Raw genomic sequence first — 21897 nt, forward strand, 5'->3', positions numbered from 1 at the left:
TGTTTTCTCAATAAGAATAGTTGAAAATATTTTATTGACATATGAAAAGACATAGTGACATAATCAAAGTGCTTTTGTATCTTACATGTAATGAAAGCTTCAAAAATAAATAAAGATATAATAAACACACATTGTGCATATGTCATTCTGTCCATTCCTCCCTCCTTCCCTCACTTTCTCTCTCTCTAGAGATAGACATAAAACAGGAGAGATCAGCTGCTGCTGGGCAATGAGTCTAGAATGCAAATTCTATTTCACATAGATCTATATTTATGCGTATCACAGTGCAGATATGATCTTGTTCATAAACATGATAAAATGACTTATGTTAGCCTAAACTATTAAAGTCACATAAAATTATGTTGCAAAAGCTAGACAAAACAAAACAAACAATTTTCTGTACATAATTAACAATTATGAAAATGACTTAACATTAGTATCATTAAAATGATAAACATGCTAAATGAGTATGTGATATTTTAATACAACTTCAAAAATGTGTATCAACAAAGACACCAACAAAGACTAGCATAAAACAACAATATATGCAAAAGAAAAGTACGTAAAAGCACAAATATGACATATATTTGTGATCACAGGTTTAAAAACACTAATAAATAACATGGATTTAATTGGCAACAGCAATATTTATCATATAAAATTCCATTCTTTAAATTAAATTTAGTATGCAAGTTAAAAAAATAACCAACACTAGCAAAATATTGGGCAACACAATCAAAAATGAAAATAAGAACTTAAAGATATGCTACAGGAGTCCTTTAAGTCTTTTAAGTCCCTCTGTGAATGATGTGCGAGTGTGTGTTTGCTATTTTTAGGGCGTTCAATCTACAGTTAGCAGGCTGACAGAAGTGCTGAGAGTGAGAAGGTGCTGGAAATCATGGTTGTTGTGCCTATCTTTAAGATCATCGCATGTGTGTTTCTACATGTTATAAGCCACATATATGGGGTCGAGCTGGTCGGCGAGGAAACCGTCTCGCAGGTGCATGCGTTGCTTCTCTCCGCGAGAGTTGATGGGAATTACGCCCGTATCCACAACGACCACCACACCCACAATCAAGTAGTGTTCTTCTAGAACCACATTAGTTACCATTGGAACCAGATCTAGAGCTTCCTGCTCAGAACCGTCCAACTCCACCACCACCACTAGGAGATTCGTCCATGTGAACACCGCACTGAATGAGAGAGAGAGAAAGTTTGAACCTTGCAAACTTATACAGAATGCCGATTTTACAAGTAGCTGCTTTTCTAAAATGTGTATTCATTGTGCAATGCAACTACGCTAGGCATTAGCATAAACTGTCTTCATCTGCACTGCAGTTAGTTTTCACTCTCTGATCAACTACTGTATTGTCAGCAACATTATGAAGAGAATCTTGCTGAGCAAACAAGTTTATGGATGGCTACCTGAATAATAACATATCCAGTTTAAGGGCACAGACATTTAAAGGAAACTATTGCCTTCTTGAATATTGAGGCTCATGACTGCCAGGAAAAACACATGTTAATGTTGAATGTGGCTTATCCAATTATTTTTATGATTTATTAAAGTGTGTTGAGACTTTGGTTATTAACTTGTGTTATTTAATGTGCAGCAGATGGGTTTTTTTTTTCAGTTCAGTTTTTTCAGCTGTTTTAAAAAAATATATTTTGGGTTGTATTTCCAGTAAAAATAAGTATGCTTCCATATATACCCTACCGTTTAAAAGTTTGGGGTCAACAAGATTTATTTTTTCAAAGAAATTAATACATTTAATAATCAAGAATAAATTAAAATGATCTAAAGTAATAGTAAAGACAATTATAATGTTACAAAATATTTCTACTTCAAATAAATGCTGTTCTTTTGAACTCTCTATTCAAAGAATCCTAAAAATGATCATGATTTCCACAAAAATATTAAGCAGCACAAATGTTTTCAACATTGATAATAACAAGAAATGTTTCTTGAGCATCAAATCAGCGTATTAGAATGATTTCTGAAGAATCATGTGACACTGAAGACTGCAGTAATGATGCTGAAAATACAGCTTTACCATCACAGGAATCAAATTCATCTTAAAATATATTAAAATAGAGAACTTATTTTAAATTGTAATAATATTTCAAAATATTATTTCAAAAACAAATATTACCAACCCCAAAATATCCTGTAATATAAAACGATTATATCGCATCACAATATGACATGGTTCCCACCCCTAATCTCTGTGTGTTCGTGTGTGTGTGTGTGTGAGCTCACCACTCTGTGATATTCCGATGTGCCCTGATGATGGACGTTTCAATGTCAATGGGATGGTATTTCATACCTCTCAGCTCCATGACTTCATCTAATGCTCCCACCACATAAAGGGCATCGTGCCTTTCTGAACACACACATAAAACAACTCATAACAACTCCACTGCTCAATGCAAATCAAATATCTTTCTCTCTATGAATGCACAGACAATCCCTCTTTATCTGTGACAAAATGCCCAATATATATTGAACACACACACAAACACACACACACCTCCGCTTGCATCAGTGAGGTCAGTCCTGCGCAGAAACCCAAGGTATCCGGTTCTGGCCCACACAGTCTGAGTGTCTCCAAAGCTCAACCTGACTCCGAAATGATCCGAACGCACATTTTCCTCCCCGAACACAGTGAAGTACCCACTGGCATTCTGTGGACTATGGACCCAGATCTGCACACATTTTAAAAACGGACACAAGTGAGATGCTTGGTTATGAGGAGACATCATATCTGATAGACAAGAGAGTGCTACTGGTCTAACCTCCCCTAAATGAGAGTCTCCGATTGGTCCCTTCGTCTCTGGGTTAGCGATGATGATGCGTACACCAGGTAAAATCTGTTAAAAAAATTAAGGGGAAAAAAAAGTCACATTTTGGAATCTAATGTGGTTAAAGAAAATAAAGAAACATTTAACCGTCTTACTAACCTTCCCAGATTCCATGAGAGGTAAACTATGTGGAGATCCTCTTTCAACCAGTCTCACCCTGCAAACACATACAGTCTTACTTCAGATGAGGATCTGATAGAAAACAAAATTATATTGTTCCAAATATATGACACTGTTTTTTTTCTTGGAAATACATCTGAAAAAATGGGTTTGTCTTATATTCAGGGTCTAGACTTTTACATATAAATAATCCAGCCGCAACAATAGGGAGAGCTAAATAATACGTGTAAAGTGTAAGACTGGAAAAACTGGAAGAACTGGAAGAGAGAGTTGCTCTCTGAGACAACAAAGGAAATTAACATTTGAACTCACCATTTGAGACGCAAAGTCTCACCTCAGAATACATCTTCCCCCCTCTTCCCCACTCCCCCTCTCTCATGCTGAGACCACATGAAAATTACCCCAAAATACATATGGTTTGATGTGAATAATTATCTGAGTATTATACATGTTTTGTATCATTTGAAATGTCTCAGTGCGACTGGTACAAATGTCTCATTTCCAAATAAGTAAAACAAAAGGTAATAAGGTTTTTAAGAGTTTAGAGAGAACTTGCACACAAAGGAAGGTGGTCTCCTGGCAAATGGTCTCATACCCCCAAAAGGTGTAACTTCTGAATGCAAATTTCCATTGTTAGCACATGTTTCCATGTGAAAGAGGTTCTGTCTATATAATGGAGTTTCCTCCATGACCGATAAACGCAGCAGAGTCATCAAACAACTCCCATTCAGCAGCCAAGAAATACAGTGTGTAAAAGTGTAACGTTAGAAGATGGCGAGCCCAAAACGTCTTAAAAATGCTAAAAGCTTCCCGCGGTCCTAAAAATGTCCACTTCGAAGAAATTGACAGGCAAGTGTGTCAGTACGTAGACGAAAAAATAAATGAGGGGCTGCCCACAACTAGAGCCGTTATTCAGCTGAAGTCACTGGAATTCGGTAAAGAGCTGAACATCCCCACCAGCGAGGCCCCTCGTTTCTTATTTCGGCTATGTACTGACACACTTGCCTGTCAATATCTTCAAAGCGGAATGTCTTTTCGTATATTTAAGTATATTATATATTTTTTAAATATATTATAGAATATTTAGTTTCATATATTCTGAGAATTAACATTTTCTGAACATTAAGGGCCTTCTTTCACCGACTATTTGTTGAAAATAAAAACTACTTTTTGAATGGTACTGTTCTAATCTGTAATAATTTTGTCTAATCTGTAATAATTTTGTAAGAATGAAAATAATGAAATACCTAATGTATGTGTGTGTGTGTGTGTGTGTGTGTGTGTATGCCTTGCCTGTCATGTCTCAGTGCTCTCATGTCCACATAGACAGTTGTTGGATCAGGTCCTGATGTTCCCTGCACAAACATACAAATCACCTTCTATAAATTACAGTCAAACATACTTAATCGCCCACCAGATGAGCATGATGCTTTACTTTTTTATGGTCAAGGTGACTTGCATTAAAGTGAACAAAGTGTACAAATGTATAGTGCATGGACAGGTTTCAACCAATCAGCAAAAGAAGGAAGATAGAGGTAGATTAGTTCAAAGATTATATATTTCCCCTTATGTAAACATCTAATTCAAAACAGGTTAAACTGTTGGCATCCATAATCTAGAAGGAAAACTCCTGTCCCAGCGTAGATGGAAGGTGTTAGTTGTATATAATAACATGTAATGGCCTAATATATTTGGTTTTATGCAACATCTTTTGTAAACCACCCTGAAGCTAATCAGGAGTTATCCAAAGGCAGAAATGTTTTTTGCACCCTTTATGACTGAATCCAGAGATGAGCATGCTTTCGTTTCTCTCACTCACATTATTTCACCTGTGTGAACAGTTCTGGACAAGAGCACTGAAGCTGAAGTCATTTGAGGTGAGGTAACACTGTTTGCCAATTAGTCAGCTAGTAAAAAATTAGTCATGCACAAAGGATGATAATTAGTAGATTTACTCCCACATCTACATATGGTTGTAATAACTGAAGAACAGTCAAGAGTTATGAGATGATGAGGATCAGTTGAAGTTCAGTCATACCTGCTCAGCAAGCTTCCCCAACCTATGAGGCTACATGAGGAGAGGAGAGGAAGATGTAATGTATAAATATGTTAAAAAGTAACTTAAATAATAAACTTAAAACTAAATAAATCAATAAATCAAATAGAAGGTTGAATGAGTTACAGGACTAGAAAAAAGAAATAAACTGAACACTGGGGATGCCGCTAGACTATGAAATCCGATGTGGGTTATATTCTTGCCTATACTGACCTGTAGGCAGATTGCGAGATTGACCCTGCAGCCGAAGGCAGTGCTGACGGCACGAGGGTGAAGCCCCACATCCTTAAAGAGCTTACAGAAGGACTGTGTCAGAGCAACACGAGGCCTCTCTTCCGCCACAACCACACATGAACGCACACGGGTCAGATCCATCCCACGGGCCTGAGAGAGAGAGAGACACACACACACACACACACAAATACAGGGGTGAACTGAGAAACTGTGTTATTTTAGTATTATTGAGACACTACTCATATTTTGAATTCATTTTTATTTCTATATTTTGTGTTTTTATTTTAATTTCAGTTAAAGTTTTAGCAATTTTTTGTGTTTTTGTCATTTTTATTTTTTGTAAAATTTTTGATTTAGTTTTTTAGTACAATACATCAAGTTAAACTAAATGATAAGAAATGTTGCCTTAGCAACTAGCTGAAATAAAATATTTTTTCTCTTTTCTTTTTTCAATTAACATTTATTTGACTAAAGACAAGAATTCCAAGGCACTCGAATGTTAGTGAAAAAAGTTAAAAAGCCTTTATTTCATTCCTGGCTTACTTGAAAATTGGTGAGAAGTTCTCACCAATCTCAAATTCTCACCAATTTTCAAGTAAGCCAGGAATGAAATAAAGGCTTTTAAAAATTTTTCACTAACATTCGAGTGCCTTGGAATTCTTGTCTTTAAAGATATACTATCCCACAACCAAAGAGCACCGAGATTTTATACATCCCATGCAGCACTTCTTTTTTGCATTAACATTTATTTTATTTCAAGTAACCAAAATATATTTTTAAAGGTTTTAGTTTTATTTAAAGGGATAGTTCACCCAAAAATGTAAATTCTCTCATCATTTACTCACATTCATGCCATCCCCAATGTATATGACTTCCATTTCCATTTCCTTCCAAGTTTTTTAGGAAAATAATCCATCTCTGTGAGCCCATATAATGCAAATGAATGGATGCCAGTCGGCTGACGTGTGAAAAACCACACACAGCGATCGTATCGTAAACCATACAACCAAAGCGGATAAATCAATGTCTTCTGAATCGAAACGTGTCTGTAACAAAAACCTTTTTTAAAAACTATAAATCATTGCTTCCAGACAAATCTTGCTAGCTATCTGGATAGCTTGCTGAGCAGGTATGACTGAACTTCAACTGATCCTCATCAATTGCTTCTGGATAAATCAATGTCTTCTGAAGCGAAACGTGTCTGTAAGAAAATACCAATATTTGTAACTTTTAAATAAAAATATAAATCATTGCTTCCGGACCGGTCTACTGTCATACGAGCGTTGTGAAGCTTGCACGAGAAGTAGCGGTCCCATTGTAACCTTCTACTGTGTTGTAAGGATGCATTCGACACAGGTTCCCTTGAACGAATATATTTAATTTAGAGGGAAACGCAAAAAGAATACAGAATGGCGCAGCATATATCAGCCTCTGTCCAACTCTGCGTGACTGCCAGGCTCAGGGGAAAACTCTAAACATGGGTGTTAAAGAAACATCCCCAGACCATTACATCATGAGCTTTCCTTGTGACCTTCACAATGCACTTACTTTTGTGTTAAGCTGAACTTGAGAACGCTCGTATAACACTAGAACAATATTGTAAAAAAAAAAGTGAAAAATATTAGTATTTTTCTTACACACAACAATCGTTTCGCTTCAGAAGACTGTGTTGTATGGATTACTGTCACGATCTCTGTGTGATTTTTCAAGTGTCAAACAAGCGGCAGCTAATTCACTTGCATTATATGGACACACAGAGATGGATTACTTTCCTAAAAAAATTTAGTTTATCTGAAGAAAGACAGTCATATACATCGGGGATGGCATGAGAGTGAGTAAATGATGAGAGAATTTTCATTTTGGGGTGAACTATACCTTTAACTATAATAATCCTGATGAGAAGCAGATTGAAATGGTGTGTGTGTTTGTGTGTGTGTCTGTGTGTGCACACCTTTAGAGAGTCGGTGAGAGAGCTGAGAGATCTCGTGCAGAGCTCCATCACAGAGTACGAGCAGAACGTGTCTCGGACTTTAAACTGACTGACGGACTGCAGCCACAAAGCAGGGTTCACCTCCAGATCCATCGGAGAGATCAGAACAGACTGCTGCCCTGCAAACACGCTACGCACAGAAAACAAGCACACAAATGAACACCTGTGTTTGCTGAGTGTTCATCTCAGGCGAGTGCACAGGTGATCCGTACCTGCAGAGACACCACAAGACGAAGCCAAGGCCGCAGTACGGGTCGAGACATACGGCCACCTCTCGAGAGGGATACAACTCACACTGCAGTTTAACAGAGCGACACAGAGCACTGGTTGCATTGTGAGACATCTTCAGAGAAAGAGAGAAAAAAATAAAGATTATTGGTTTTTTTTATTTAACACAATTATTACAAATAATTAACACAAACATATTTCTTGTCCCTTCATTAGAAATATACAAGGGTCCAAAAGGCAGTCTCACCACATGTGAAAATGTTTATAATTAAACATATTCTATTATAGATTATATAAGATGAGATAATATATAAGAACTAAATATTATTTTTCATATTTGGGTGTGAATATGAATCTATGTGCATTCAGGTTAAAGTCCCCACCAGGATAGAACAACACACACACACACACACACACACACACACACACACACACACACACACACACGTATATGTTATATAAGTATATTACAATATATTTATATATTTAATAAAATAAAATAAATACGTTTCAAATATTTATAAATTCAAATTTAATTACATTATTTAATAAAGAATTTTATTTTAAGGTTATTTTAAATAACCTTAACTAACATGGTTTTATCTGAAAACTACAATGCACAAGAAAAACATACTACAGAGCTGAATATTCTGATTATTACTGACATCAAATATGCAATGCCATTACATCAATATTCGGTACATAAAACAACATTAGTAACAGGTATGATTAGTACAGGTTAGACAAACCTTTACTCCAGCAAGCATGCCTGTAGTGGACACACTAAAGTCCAGATACGCCAACGAGTCTGGGTCACATGGCTTAAACAGCAGGGGACAACGCCTCTTTGGCAAATCGTCTAACAAATAAACACACACATTTCTGATGAGCACTTGACAGGTGTAATCTCAGAACAAAGATCTCACGTTTCTGACAAACTCACCTGTTTCCAAGATAGGAGGCCATGATTTAAAGTCCACAGCCACTGACGCATCTCTGGACCTCAGAAGTTTAGAGATGGCTTGGGAGGTCATAACACACACTGAACGACTCACCTGGACACACCAACATTTTTATTCATTCAAAATGTTAATGTTTCGAAAGCTGATGTGTTGTCTCATTCTATAATGCATCACATTTACAATAATTGAAATGATTTCACTATTAAGTAATTAAGATATCTCTAATAATTAAATTCACGACAGAGGTGTGTCCTTACGTCTAGGATCATTTTAACTGTAGGTAGTGTAGTGGGGATATTCTGAGGGTGAGGCGGCCGTACAGTTATAGGAATACAGCCTGCATACATACAGCCGTAAAATGCAGCGATCAGATCTAGACCTGAAACAAAAAAACAAAACGAAAAATGCACACAGATATAAATATTCGTGAAATAAAACTACATCTGTAACAAAAAGCTGGAATTCAGCCAGTGCACATTTGCTCATTCTCATTTATGACTTATTTAACTGTAATGTGATATTTTCATTTAATTTTAATGTAATCAAATGTTTTATAAAGCAAACGTGATGTGATTTCTCTACAGATTTAATTGGAGTGTGAATGACTCTTGAATGTGATATAAAGAACAGGACTGTCTGCTGTAGCTGATCTGATTTCATGAAATGCTACAATTAGCACCACAGAAAAACTACAACAAATTTCTACCCTGAACCAGAGTTCAGTACACAAATGAAAAATGTACATCGCTCGTGGGAAGTTTATTAACTGGTGCTCAGATCATTTATGTACAGCTTAATTTGGCTGAAATAAAGGGACATATGTATTATTGCAACCTGCAGATTTATTGGCAAACTTTAGAGTATGTTCAGTGCCTTTGTCTTTAAAATATCTTCATTTGGGAACTTTTCACAGCAAATATTAGATTAATTAATTTGCACATCATGCAATCAACAGGGGTTTTGTAGGTTTTACGCAAGTGAATAAATTGAACATTACATAAATATGTTCTCTAAATGTAAATGTCTAAGGAGAAACACAATGATTATTAGCAACACTTCAGAGTTTTAAATACAAATTACAAAAGATATTTGTTACTTTTTAATTAAGAAAAGACTACTAGGATATGCAAATATCTTTTACTGTAGCCTCAGTATTTTTGTCTTGTTTTGCAGTGCAAATGTCTTAAGATTCTTAAATCAAGATGCATTTACTTGAGTGCAAAAAAAAAATTAAAAAAAAAAACTTAATTCAAAGGGGAGTTTTGATAAGTCATTGACAGATGTTAGTTCTTGGTTTAATCATAAACTCACTTCATGTTAAATTTTAAGATTTTAAATTTGCACCTCAAGTAAATGTATCTTGATTTAAAGATATTTAGATAATTGTTTTGAAAAACAAGACAAAAAGTACTGAGGAAATGTTTCATTTTTTGCAATGCATGAAAAATGTAATGCCATGACTTCATGAATTTCAGACTTTCAGCTCTGATTTAAGACATTTTAAAGGCCTTAATTTATGTAAGGGCAAAATAAGACTTTTTAACTTCTTATTAATTCAAATCAAGAAAGTTAGCCGGAGTGTGTACGTGTGTGCTTACCTGGTGGATACACTAATGCTACATGGTCTCCATCTCTTAGCTGTCCTCTTTCATACAGCATAGTGGCAATTTTCTCAGCTCTCTTGTGAAGCTGTAGACAGGTCAGAGAGCTTCCTATTGCACCCTGAAACATACACACACACACACACACAAACACACACACTTATAGAAACACAATGCTACACCTGAAATCATATGGAGGTAAGAAAGGCTCCTGATTTTTAATCATTTTCTAAACACACTGCTGAGGGAAATGAGAAAAGCAATATGTGTGTGTTACCCTTGAGTTAATGAGCGTGTACAATATGTGGTCAGGTGTTGTCTGAGCTCTCCACTGCAGCACCTCCGACAGAAAGAGAAACTAGAACACATAAGAGAAAGAATAATCAGTCCGAGTGAAAGACACACACACACACACACACACACACACACACACACACACACACACACACACACACACACACACACACACACACACACACACACACACACACACACACACACACACACACACACACACACACACACACACACACACACACACACACACACACACGTTTGTAAAGGTTTCCTTTAGGAGGTCAATTGAAGTACATTTTTGGCTCTTATCTTCCCATCTACAGGGATCCTAGAGATGCACGATATGGGAAAAATCTGTGATTTTCTGATAAAAATTAAGATTGTGATTTAAAATGTGATTTTTAAAAAAAAATAGCTCCAGGTTTGCTGTGCTGTTTTGTAGGGCTGCACAATTTGGCCCCCAAAAAGAGTGGATTTCTCTATATAATTATACAATTATTATGGCTATCATTAATAAATAACAATTAAGTATTTTCATTAAGTAAAACATCGATAATAATTTTATTTTACAGTACAACTGTACACCGCTGTCATTTTTGTTGTGTTTATTTTGTTATTGAAAGGAAAGCGTGCGGCATATTTACATATTCATCTAAACGACACTCCCAGAAGCATGGGTGAAGTTGGGATGTTCGCTAACAGTAAACCACTGCAAACGTATTTCAAACTTCTTTTTACCCCTAAGCGAAGAATGAAAAAGAGTATATCAGATGCTGAGATGATTTCATGTGGAGCAGCATGAACTGCATACCGAGGTGCTCTGAGACACGGAAAATACTGGATCATGAGCTGCTGGCATGTAAATAAACACAGTGCTGCGCTTCACTCTGAAACACGCAGCACATCTATTTTTTTTTTTTATTAAATCGCAGCCATTATTATAGCAATTTTGGATTTTATTCTGTTTAACTGTTCAACCCTAAGAGATCTAAATCTCTGTAGACACACAAACTCTGAATTTACCTGCTCATTGTCCTCCATGTGACTCAGGTCTCGTCCGCTGGCCTGAGCCATTCGTTTTCCTGCGACGAGATTCCCCACCATCACAGAGGCAGGACCCACCTCTGCAACAAACACACACACACACACGATATTTACACAACACTCTCTATGTAACACAAACACATCATGCATAAGGGCACACATAAGGGCTTGTGCACCTGGTTGCTTCTGTCTGGGTTTGGGCAGGTTGGTGATGCAGGAGTGAGGACACATGAGGATGCTGCAGGGGTGTAGCGCCCCCTCCAGAAACAGCTGTTTAGTCTCAGACAGGTGGATTCCACCCAGAGGGGTTTTGGGGAGGGTGTTGGCAGGAACCAATGCCAGACAGTAGACCCCCACTTGATGAATACCATCTATAGCCTAAACACACACAGGTTTGGTCAGAGAACTCTTTATTATTAATTGTTAACAACCTTAATTATATTTATCAACAAAAATATACATTTAAACATTTAGCAGACGCTTTTACCCAAAAGCAAATGAGGAGAACGACAGAAGCAGTTAAACCAACAATAGGGCAACAATATGCAAGTGCCGTGACAAGTCCCAGTTACTCTAGTACAGTACACATAGCAAGGTTTGTTTTGTGTTTTTTTATTGAAAAATTATATAGAATAGATAAAGAATAGAAAGTGTTAGCATTAACGGGTCAAATGTTGATGACAAAAAAAAAGCAGTTTCTTGAAAATGACTAAAGACTCAGGTTGAGTTAGACAGCTCATTCCACCAGAAGGTAAAAATTAAAACGGTTGCATAACTATTCAAAGATTTTTTGATCTTATGTTCAAAAAAGGATGCATTTATTTATTAAAAATACAGTAAAATTGTACTATTGTAAAATATCACTACAATTTAAAACAACTGTTTTCTATTTTAATATATCTTAAAGTATAATTTATTCCTATGAAGCTGAATTTTCAGCATCATTACTCCAGTCTTCAGTGTCACATGATCCTTCAGAAATCATTCTAATATACAGATTTGGTGCTCAATAAACATTTCTTATTATCAATGTTGAAAGCAGTTGTGCTGCCTAATATTTTTGTGGAATCCGTACATTTTTTTCAAAAGAATTATTTGAAATAGAAATTTCTGTAACAATGTAAAAGTCTTTACTGTCACTTTATGCAATTTAATGCATCATTGAGAGTATAGAAAGTATAGAGAATAAAGAATAACATTTCTTTAAAAAAAGAACGAATACAAACTTTGAGCCTCGAGCCTTGTTAAGTGTGTGTGTACCTGCAACACTCGGCTCATCCACTGGTAACTCTCTTCTTCAGTTGAATCTGGTCTCTGTTCTGCTACCAGCACAATCCTCTCATCATACAACACAGTCACTGAGAACACCACCGTCCTACACACAGTGAGAAGACACATTGTAATCAAGATTCTCTCTAGAGTAGTACTGGTTGGTTATTATTTTGGTCTCCATTTTCATACATACCTTCCTCTATAGATAAACTTCATGGGCTCCACAGCAAGAGCGGTTGCTATGATGTCATCAGAGTTGTGTTTCCGTCCCCCGACCTGCATCAGTCCTTCCAGCGTACCTGAGATGAAGACCATCCCACCCGGACCCACAAACCCCAGCAGACCCGACCTAACGAACACACAGTCGCTGACCAAACCACCGTCACATGCCACTGGACACACCTGCACCAGAGAGACACACATATTTACCAAAATTTTATCAGAAAAAAAAGAAAAAAAAAGAAAAAAGGTCACACCATCTTAAGGTGGTCAGTCTGGTTATTGGAACATTACAAGCTTTTTGTTGGTCCAAGGTGGTCTATAAGCCCCAACAATCTTGTTCAAGATAGACTACCATGTCAAAAATGGGTACACCAGCTGGTAGTCGAGGTAAATAACTAACTAGACCAGCTTGAACCACCGGAAACAACAGGTCAATGCTTTTTGCTTTTAGGATAAAAACATCTGGCAAATTCATTCATGTAGAGACTATAAAACTAGCTACAAATCCAGCAACGTTTATCTGAACCACATAAAATAAAGATGTTTTACACTACTGTTCAACAAGATTTTTTTAAATGTTTTTGAAAAAAAAGCATCTAATGCTCAACAAGACAGCATTTAATAAAAATATACATTTTGGTATGTATATATTCAATACAGTAAAAACAGTAATATTGTGATAACACATAAAAATAACTTTTCTATTTGAATACATTTTAAAATGTAATTTATTCCTGCTGAATTTTTAGCATCATTACTCATGTCTTTAGTGTCACATGATCCTTCAGAAATCATACTAATATGCTGATTTGCTGCTCAAGAAACATTTCTTATTATTGTCAATGTAAAAAAAAAAAACTAGTTGTGCTGCTTAATATTTTTGTGGATACCATGATACATTGTTTCAGGATTCTTTGATGGCAAAAGAAAAGCATTTATTTGAAATAGAAAACTCTTGTAACATGATAAATGTCTTTACTGTCAATTTAATGCATCCTTGCTAAATAAAATAATTAATTTCTTAAAAAAAAAAAAAAAATGTATGCACTGACCCAATGATATATATATATTAACATAGTGAAATATAGTGTATTTTCACACCTCAAATGTGTTCTTGCTCATTCCTGTAAGCCCATAATATGACGTTCCTGTGGCAACAGACGACACGCAGATCTCTCCAATCTCATCGGTTTTACACAGCTGAGGAACGCCCTCCAGTTTAACAACGCACACCAACGCTGAGAGAGACGGAGAAAAGTCAGTTTTACAAGAACCATAAAGTCGTTTGATGAGGTCTGCGGTCACATGAGGAAAACAGCGCTGAACTGCTTTAGGCTGGTTTATGAGGTAGATGTTGGAACTGAATCTAAATGCTTTGGGGATGTTCATTCGTTCATGTTCTCGTAATCTCTGTACCTCCTGACATGGCTGTGCCCACATCCTGTAGGGTGAGGACTGACAGCTTCTCTCCTGTGTCCACTCTAATGACCCCGTGACTCAGATTCGTCATACTCAGGACCCCTCGGCCTGCTGGCTTAGAGCTGCCCTCCTGAGGCCTGACAGAAAACACATGCATACAAACAAATGAAAGAATAAACATGTCCATATGCCTCACTACTAAAATATTATGTTACCATAGACACAATATTTTCCAGATTTCATAAACAATATGGAATTGTGTGGTTTGGCCTCCTGGAGCTACAAAAGGCTCTAAAACCAGTCTTAAAGAAAGGTTTGTGCAAGTTTTACCATTGTTTAGTTTTACCACCAGATTCTTGCATCTGCACCCACAAAAATCTCATTGAATGCATCACCAAAAGAGTCTAACACATGGTATTTCCATGAGATTCAGAAGTTTGGAGTAAATGCTTTTAAAAGAAGTCTCTTATGCTCACCAAGGCTGCATTTATTTGATTAAAAATACAGTAAAAACAGTATTATTGTGGAAGAATATTCAAATTTATAACAACTGTTTCAATATATTTTAAAATGTAATGTATTACTGTGATGGCAGAATTTTCAGCATCATTACTCCAGACTTTAGTGTCACATGATCCTTCAGAAATCATTCTGATATGCTGATTTTGTAAAAGAGGGAACATTTATTATTGTTATCAAAGTTGAAAACTGCTGTGCTGCTTAATATTTTTGTGGAAACCATAATAATCTTTTTTTAAGATTTTTTTGATGAATAGAAAGTAAAAAAAAAAAAAATCACAAATGTGCTTACAATCAATTTAATGCATCCTTCCTAAATAAAATTATTAATTTCTTTCTTTCTTTTTAAATGGTACTTACCCCAAACTTTTGATCGGTAGACTACAAGGCAAAAAAAAATCCTAAAATGACAGATGAGCCTAAAATGACATATCTTCACTGTGCTTTTTTTGACAACTTTAAATAAACCAAGATGCATCATGGCACAAGGTGTGCAGGTCTTTACTACTGACAAATTTCCACATCACTATAAAGGGCCGTACACAGTCAGACCAAGGACAATAACTAAACGGTAACAATAAAGATATAGTTCTAAAAAAGAAAAGCAGAGTCCACACCACAACTATAACGTTATCGATCGACACAAAGAACGATATTGTTGGAATAACTTTCAGAAAGATTTTTTTCCAGTTAATGACAATAAAAACAATGACAGCTAATCCATAATGCTTTAAAGAGCTTGAGCATTTAAAGTGGCAAATTACATCACTGGAGCGACAACATAACTGGTAACTTAGAATAAACAGAACAATAGTGTGAATCGGAGTGGACACTAATATAGTTATTGTTCTTGGTGTGAACCGGCCTTAATAAACGCTTCAAGGGGCATTCAACAGTTTTGTTAGAAAGATTTAAGATATCTGTGATCACATTTTGTATATTCCATTTTGCACTTTGGGTAGTATCCGATTTCAGGTTTACCAGCCTCTAAATGGCACACATAAAAGTGAAGAGTGGCTGACAACTTTACACGTCGGTCAGGCGGACCTTTTTTGTTTATTCAGGCAATTCTTGGCAATGTGAACCAGACTTTATGGCGATATTGAAAAGTCTGGCTATGCGAGAGCAATATCCGTCTGCCCGTAAGATAACAGTATTTAAACTTAGACCACACACAAACACAATTAAATGTATTTGAGTGAAGTGAAAACTGCTCGGTTCTTAATCAAGCATTTCATATAACATACAAATCTGAGTCAGATGTATTTCTTAATAGTTCTATGAGTCTGTGTGCATGAATGTGCGTAGGCCTGGTTATGTTGTTTGTAATGAGTGACCACAAAAGACAGAACCTCCCATTTTAATGCGTTTAAACTGAAAACAGACTCCTGATCACAAGAATGACATTTGCACATGTGTGCCTCCAGGGCAAAGAGTGTGAGTATATTATACCTCCTCAGAGCTACAGTTAGGGCCTCGGGGGAGCCAGCACATGGGCATATGACCTCTGACCTCAAGCCCATGTTCTGGAACACGTTTAGGAATGCGTCACAGGAGGATATGGACCCTGGGAAAAGAAAGACAGAGAGAATTACTGTATATACTTAACGTAAAGGCTTGATTCACAAAATAACACACACAGGCTCTGATTCAGCACTAAAGGGGGTTTGATTCATTGTTAACACACTCACAGGGGTTTGATCCATCAGCGATCAGCAGCATTCTCAGTGAGCTCATGTTGGTGTCAGTCTGCTCTTTGTGGGACATTAGAGCCCAGTGTAGATCTCTACTCTTTACACATGCCACCTTAGCTGCACACACATGGAAGGAAACTAATTATTGATTAAGAATGATTATGTGTGACACTATGTGTGCATTTGTGTTAGCATAGAGACCAAAAGTCAGCACATCTGATGAATGTGTACTGTGTGTGTGTGCGCGTGCATGTACCTTTGTACTGACAGACTTTCTGGATCCAGGACAGAGGATTCACCTTCATAAGTGCATATGGAACACTGACCACATGTAACATATTCAACACACTCTACAGAGAGAGAAAAGGTAGAGAAATCACTTTTTCAGAAAGAAAAAAAATGACAAAATAAAATAAAAATCAAGTGTAGGCTACAAAAATCATCTGATAAATGACAACATGCAATAAACGGAGTCACTGATATTACCGTTTGGACACTGTGCCAAAGGCCGATGCCTTTCTTAAAGTCCAACACATTCACCACAGTCTCAGCTGAAACACACCAACACAAACCACTTAGAAATAAAGTCATACAGGTTTGGAACAACACAAGGCTGAGTAAATGATGAAATATTTCTGCTGGTATCCCTTTAAGAATTAGAATTGTGTGATATGTGTGTGCTTTTAAGTGTGTGTAATTGTGTTTTGTACATGTAGCTGTGTTTATCTTACCCTCGCTGTATCCGCAGGTATGCGTAAGTGTTTGGCAGTGTTTGAGCATTGCCATCCTTGTCACAGTTATTCCCAACACACTCCCATCCTTACAGGTCTTATACTGTCAATCAACCACAAAACACGGCCACTCTCATTATAAATGCAATGAAATCATTGCATTGCCAATGAACTACAAATCACGCCAAATCATGTGTGTGTTTATGTCACAAGCTTCAAACTGGAAATAATTTTTTGACATGCGCACACTGCACGTATATAAAGAGTTTCCCTCTGTTTGCGCATACTTTTCTCCGAAATTGCATTTTTTCTTTGTTTTCAAGAACAGACTTGATACTTATCTATTTCGGGTCCTAATTAGGAGACGACGAGCACATGAACCGTTGTGCCGTGCTACTTATATTAATAATGCGGTAAAAACACCCATTCCAAAACAAGGCGTCTGTGGATGAGAGTCCAAAACAAGGAATAGTGATGAGATGATGAGTGGAAGGAGAATTTTTAGAATGACACGACACTCATTTATGACACTTCATTCAACAACAACAACAGCTTGTTCCTCGCATTATACGTCATTACGCCATTTCATTGCACAAGTGCAGTACTTTCCAGTTTTGGTTTTCAATCTGATAAAATTTATATGCTCTCTCGATCAGATTAGAAAAGGTTTAATCCACCCCGAATTAATTTTAATCGAATTTGGCCAATTCATTCCGATTGACGTGGTTACATATGACTTTTTAATTCCGACTGTGCTAGTATTCTGATTACAATCGGATTATTAGGGTCTATGTAAATGCAGCAGTGTCACATGATCCTTTAGAAATCATTCTAATTTGCTGATTTGGTGCTCAAGTAACATTTCTTATTATTATCAAAGTTGAAAAAAGTTGTGCTGCTGAATTTTTTTTTTCAGGATTCTTTGATGAATAGAAAATTCAGAAATAGGTCCATAAATAAAATATGATATTAAATCAAAATGAATTAGACACACAATCACATGGTATGTTACCTCTATGTACGCTGTGTCATTGTTAGCGTCTTTTATGAGAGGAAACCACTCTCGTGGGGGTTTAGATAAATGTTTGGTGTCAGTCAGCACCCAGAGCAACTTTGGCCAGCCTGAACACACACACACACACACACACACACACACACACACACACACACACACACACAAAACTGGTAAGGATAAAAACACACATACATCTATAATATATAATACTCCTCTATGAAGAATTGTGTGCAGGAGGTTCTAACAAATATTATGATGTCTCTGACCTTTGAACTGCATGACATCACCACTAGTACTCTTGGGAAGACCTTTATGACATGCATCGCTGGTCAACGCCACGGCAACCCCACAGCTACCCAACAGGAAACCAATTTGTTGACTACCAGCATCCTTTGAGGGGAGAGAGCAGGAGGACACACCTCAGGCAATTTTACAAGTTATTTTGGTGTAATGTTGGTTAATTATGACTCATTATTAAATCTTCTGAATATGTGCAGTCCTGCCTAACATGATGTATTATTGTTGGACATTTTTTTGCAGTAGAAATTACCTTCTTTGTAAGTGGTACTTCAATTGGGACAGGAACAACTTCAGCCAAGAGACAGCCATAAAACGCCACCATGAATGCTGCTGGGTCATTATTGGGGTAAACCAAAGCTACCTACAGTAACACATACACAGTCTTTATTCTTCACCGGTTCTTGAATATATGTCTGTATTAATGTCTATATCTGATTACTATCTTTAAAATGTTACAAAAACTTGAAGTCTCTTATGCTCACCAAGGCAAATCGAGTTTTTTCACGTAGTATAACTGCGCAGCGCTTCTGTGTTGTACGTCACACGCATCACACACATGACCAGTGTCGGCCAATAGTGAGCCTACGTGTGACGTACAACACAGATGTGCTGCGCAGTTATACTACGTGAAAAAACTCGAGGCCCAGAGAGAAGGAAATGAATAGTGGAATAAAGTCGTTATTTTTGTTTTTTTTGCGCACAAAAAGTATTCTCGTCGCTTTATAAACTTAAGATTGAGCCACTGTAGTCACTTGGACTATATTAACGATGTCTTTAATACATTTTCTGGGCCAGCAAGTTATAATGCCTTAGAAGCCTATGGAGGAGTGATCCAGCTCTCAGATTTAATCAAAAATATCTTAATTTGTGTTCTGTAGATGAACGAAAGTCTTACGGGGTTGGAACAACATGAGGGTGAGTAATTACTGACAGAATTTTCATTTTTGGGTGAACTAACCCTTTAAGTGTCACATGATCCTTCAGAAATCATTCTAACATGATGATTTGGTGCTCAAGAAACATTTCTTATTATTATCAGTGTTGAGAAAAAAGTTGTGTGATACTTTTTTCATGATTCTTTAATGAATAGAAAATTCTAAAGAACAGCATTTATTTGATAGATATCTTTTATAACTTTTTTAAATGTCTTTACTGTCACTTTTCAATCCAATAGAGCATGTTTGGGATGTGGTGGAAGAGGACATTCGCATCATGGATGTGCAGCCGACAAATCTGCTGCAACTGTGTGATGCTATTATGTCAATATGGACCAAAATCTATGAGGAATGTTTCCAGCACCTTGATGAATCAATGCCACGAAGAATTAAGGCAGTTCTGAAGACAAAATGGGGTCCAACCCGGTACTAGCAAGGTATACATAATAAAGTGGCCGGTGAGTGTATAAGACAAAACCTAAATACAAACTAACCACTCACTTACCCTGTCTCCAGTGTGGATGATTGGTTCTTGTTTGGTTCCCAGTTTGTGGAGCAGGTTATAAGCCAACTTCAAACTCCTGGACCAGAGCTTACCTACAAACATATAAACAAAGAGATATAAACATGCATCCACAACCAAACAGAATTAAACCAAATGAACGCCTATGAATACATATGTGTGTGTACCATATGTAAGCGTGTATGGTTGTTTGGCATTGCTGTGAGTAGTGGTCAAACAGGGGGCTTTGGGTGCAATGGCTCCCCAGCGCAGAAGGGCCGCTTCCAGGGAGGAGGGGCAGTTCTTGAGTCCGACGAGATCTTCTCCTTGTAAGGGAATTGACTCCGCCCCCTCTGGGCGTGGCAGAGAGGGATCAGGCTGCTGCACTGCATATGGCAAATGTTCAGATAAGGTTAGCAAAGCATTTGCATGTTGATGAGACCCATGTTTATCTAAAAATTATTCTTCCATAAAATTGTGTCATCATTTACTCGCTCGTGAGATCATGACATCAAGACAACACAAGGGTGAGTAAATGATGACAGGGTTTTAATTTCTCTGTGAACTATCCCTTTAAGCACTTCACCTGGATCTTTGCAAAAATAGCTAGATCAAATTAACTTGTTCTGTGCAGGGTGTGGAGCGTTTAATCTGAGAGTAATGAATTTCAAGACCTTTGACCTACAGCAACTATGGAAGTATAAGAAGTGTTTCTGTGAACTGGTGCAGGGTGGGTCTTTAAACATCTATATTTATAATATTAATCATTTACAGTTATATTCATCTTTGAAATCAAACAATTAGGCACAAAGATAGTGGAAACATTTTAACCTTCAAGAAGTTCTTCAAAGTCCTCCACAAAGAATTCTCTCAGGGGTCTTCGTCTGGGTCGCTTCAGTGTATTAACTAGCTGCTGGATCTTTGCCGACACACGGCTACTGACAGGCACACCTACATTTATGCATATTTGCAATTACACTACAAGTACGAATTCTCACAATGAACACATTTAGATTAAACAGTATTTGTTTTGTAATTTTAAACTCATTTAATTCCATGCACACAGAATAAAGTTTACAAATACAACAAATAGATACCAAACTTGATTAGTTCAGAATAAATACACATTGAAAAAACAGCCCTCTGGACACACACACTCACCATCTCCTGTCTCCATCAGCTCAGCATTGCCATATTTGGGCGGGGGCCTGGTTATCATGGAGACCTGTGGGCGTTGAAAAAAAATGGGGGCGGGGTCTGGCATGTAGCTGGTGATGTCAGGAGGGGCCGACAGACTGTCTGCAGTACACAAACAAACAGGATATCAGTATAGTAAAATACAGTATAACAAACCATTTACCCCAATAAATGTGATGGTCTATTATCAGTGAGTGCAGATAAATAGTGCATGCAGATAAAACAAAGGTGTATACATATCAAACAGTGCTGTGGAGGAAAAGTTAAAAGTAAATAAATAAATAATAATGTCAGCATTTCATTTTTGTGTGAACTATCCCTTATATGTCAGACAAGTTTCTGGCCAAAAAAAAAGTCATGAAATACTGACCCTCAGAATCCAGAGACGACCATGGGCGATCTGATTGGTACTCATTGGAGTGCCTGCCAACTATTCCATTCTCAGCAAAAACACCCATTTCTCTTAAGCCCCGCCTTTTCAGAGACAGATGAGACATTGGGCCAACTGAGGGGAAAAATTTAAGGAAAGAGCAGAAGGCTAAATTATAGCATTCTATAACTGATTGGCTGAAATCGGTTGGGTAAATTGAACAGATTGGCTGAATTGAGTTGAGCGCAAAAATTTGATTGGCTGAACTTAGTTGACTGGCTGAAGTGAGATGATCTTGATAAGGGAATGAAGTTTAAAAGAGACCCA

The 21897-nt window shown here is 37.0% G+C and overlaps 1 protein-coding gene across 2 annotated transcripts in view; it reads right to left on the reverse strand.

The window, feature by feature from the left end:
* Nucleotides 1-21897, reverse strand: part of dip2cb (disco-interacting protein 2 homolog Cb) — a 34293-nt gene continuing 12396 nt past the window's right edge. The window contains exons 6-39 of one of the 2 annotated variants that reach the window (XM_082173433.1): nucleotides 21571-21705; nucleotides 21165-21302; nucleotides 20835-20954; nucleotides 20192-20389; nucleotides 20007-20098; nucleotides 18817-18927; nucleotides 18533-18656; nucleotides 18264-18373; nucleotides 17252-17354; nucleotides 17007-17071; nucleotides 16777-16870; nucleotides 16518-16637; nucleotides 16279-16393; nucleotides 14305-14444; nucleotides 13990-14126; nucleotides 12860-13068; nucleotides 12655-12769; nucleotides 11571-11772; nucleotides 11374-11474; nucleotides 10331-10411; nucleotides 10051-10174; nucleotides 8710-8831; nucleotides 8434-8545; nucleotides 8240-8349; nucleotides 7475-7605; nucleotides 7224-7392; nucleotides 5252-5422; nucleotides 5021-5050; nucleotides 4276-4337; nucleotides 2962-3019; nucleotides 2797-2871; nucleotides 2532-2706; nucleotides 2261-2384; nucleotides 1-1193 (exon numbers count right to left, since the gene is read on the reverse strand). In XM_082173433.1, the coding sequence (XP_082029559.1) occupies nucleotides 941-1193; nucleotides 2261-2384; nucleotides 2532-2706; nucleotides 2797-2871; nucleotides 2962-3019; nucleotides 4276-4337; nucleotides 5021-5050; nucleotides 5252-5422; nucleotides 7224-7392; nucleotides 7475-7605; nucleotides 8240-8349; nucleotides 8434-8545; nucleotides 8710-8831; nucleotides 10051-10174; nucleotides 10331-10411; nucleotides 11374-11474; nucleotides 11571-11772; nucleotides 12655-12769; nucleotides 12860-13068; nucleotides 13990-14126; nucleotides 14305-14444; nucleotides 16279-16393; nucleotides 16518-16637; nucleotides 16777-16870; nucleotides 17007-17071; nucleotides 17252-17354; nucleotides 18264-18373; nucleotides 18533-18656; nucleotides 18817-18927; nucleotides 20007-20098; nucleotides 20192-20389; nucleotides 20835-20954; nucleotides 21165-21302; nucleotides 21571-21705 (4226 nt within the window). In that variant the 3' untranslated portion in view covers nucleotides 1-940. The remainder of the gene's footprint in view (nucleotides 1194-2260; nucleotides 2385-2531; nucleotides 2707-2796; nucleotides 2872-2961; nucleotides 3020-4275; nucleotides 4338-5020; nucleotides 5051-5251; nucleotides 5423-7223; nucleotides 7393-7474; nucleotides 7606-8239; nucleotides 8350-8433; nucleotides 8546-8709; nucleotides 8832-10050; nucleotides 10175-10330; nucleotides 10412-11373; nucleotides 11475-11570; nucleotides 11773-12654; nucleotides 12770-12859; nucleotides 13069-13989; nucleotides 14127-14304; nucleotides 14445-16278; nucleotides 16394-16517; nucleotides 16638-16776; nucleotides 16871-17006; nucleotides 17072-17251; nucleotides 17355-18263; nucleotides 18374-18532; nucleotides 18657-18816; nucleotides 18928-20006; nucleotides 20099-20191; nucleotides 20390-20834; nucleotides 20955-21164; nucleotides 21303-21570; nucleotides 21706-21897) is intronic. The other variant, XM_082173434.1, reaches the window with a different exon arrangement.

Source organism: Leuciscus leuciscus (assembly GCF_965113295.1).
Source record: "Leuciscus leuciscus genome assembly, chromosome: 6".
In the NCBI taxonomy this organism is placed as follows: Eukaryota; Metazoa; Chordata; class Actinopteri; order Cypriniformes; family Leuciscidae; genus Leuciscus; species Leuciscus leuciscus.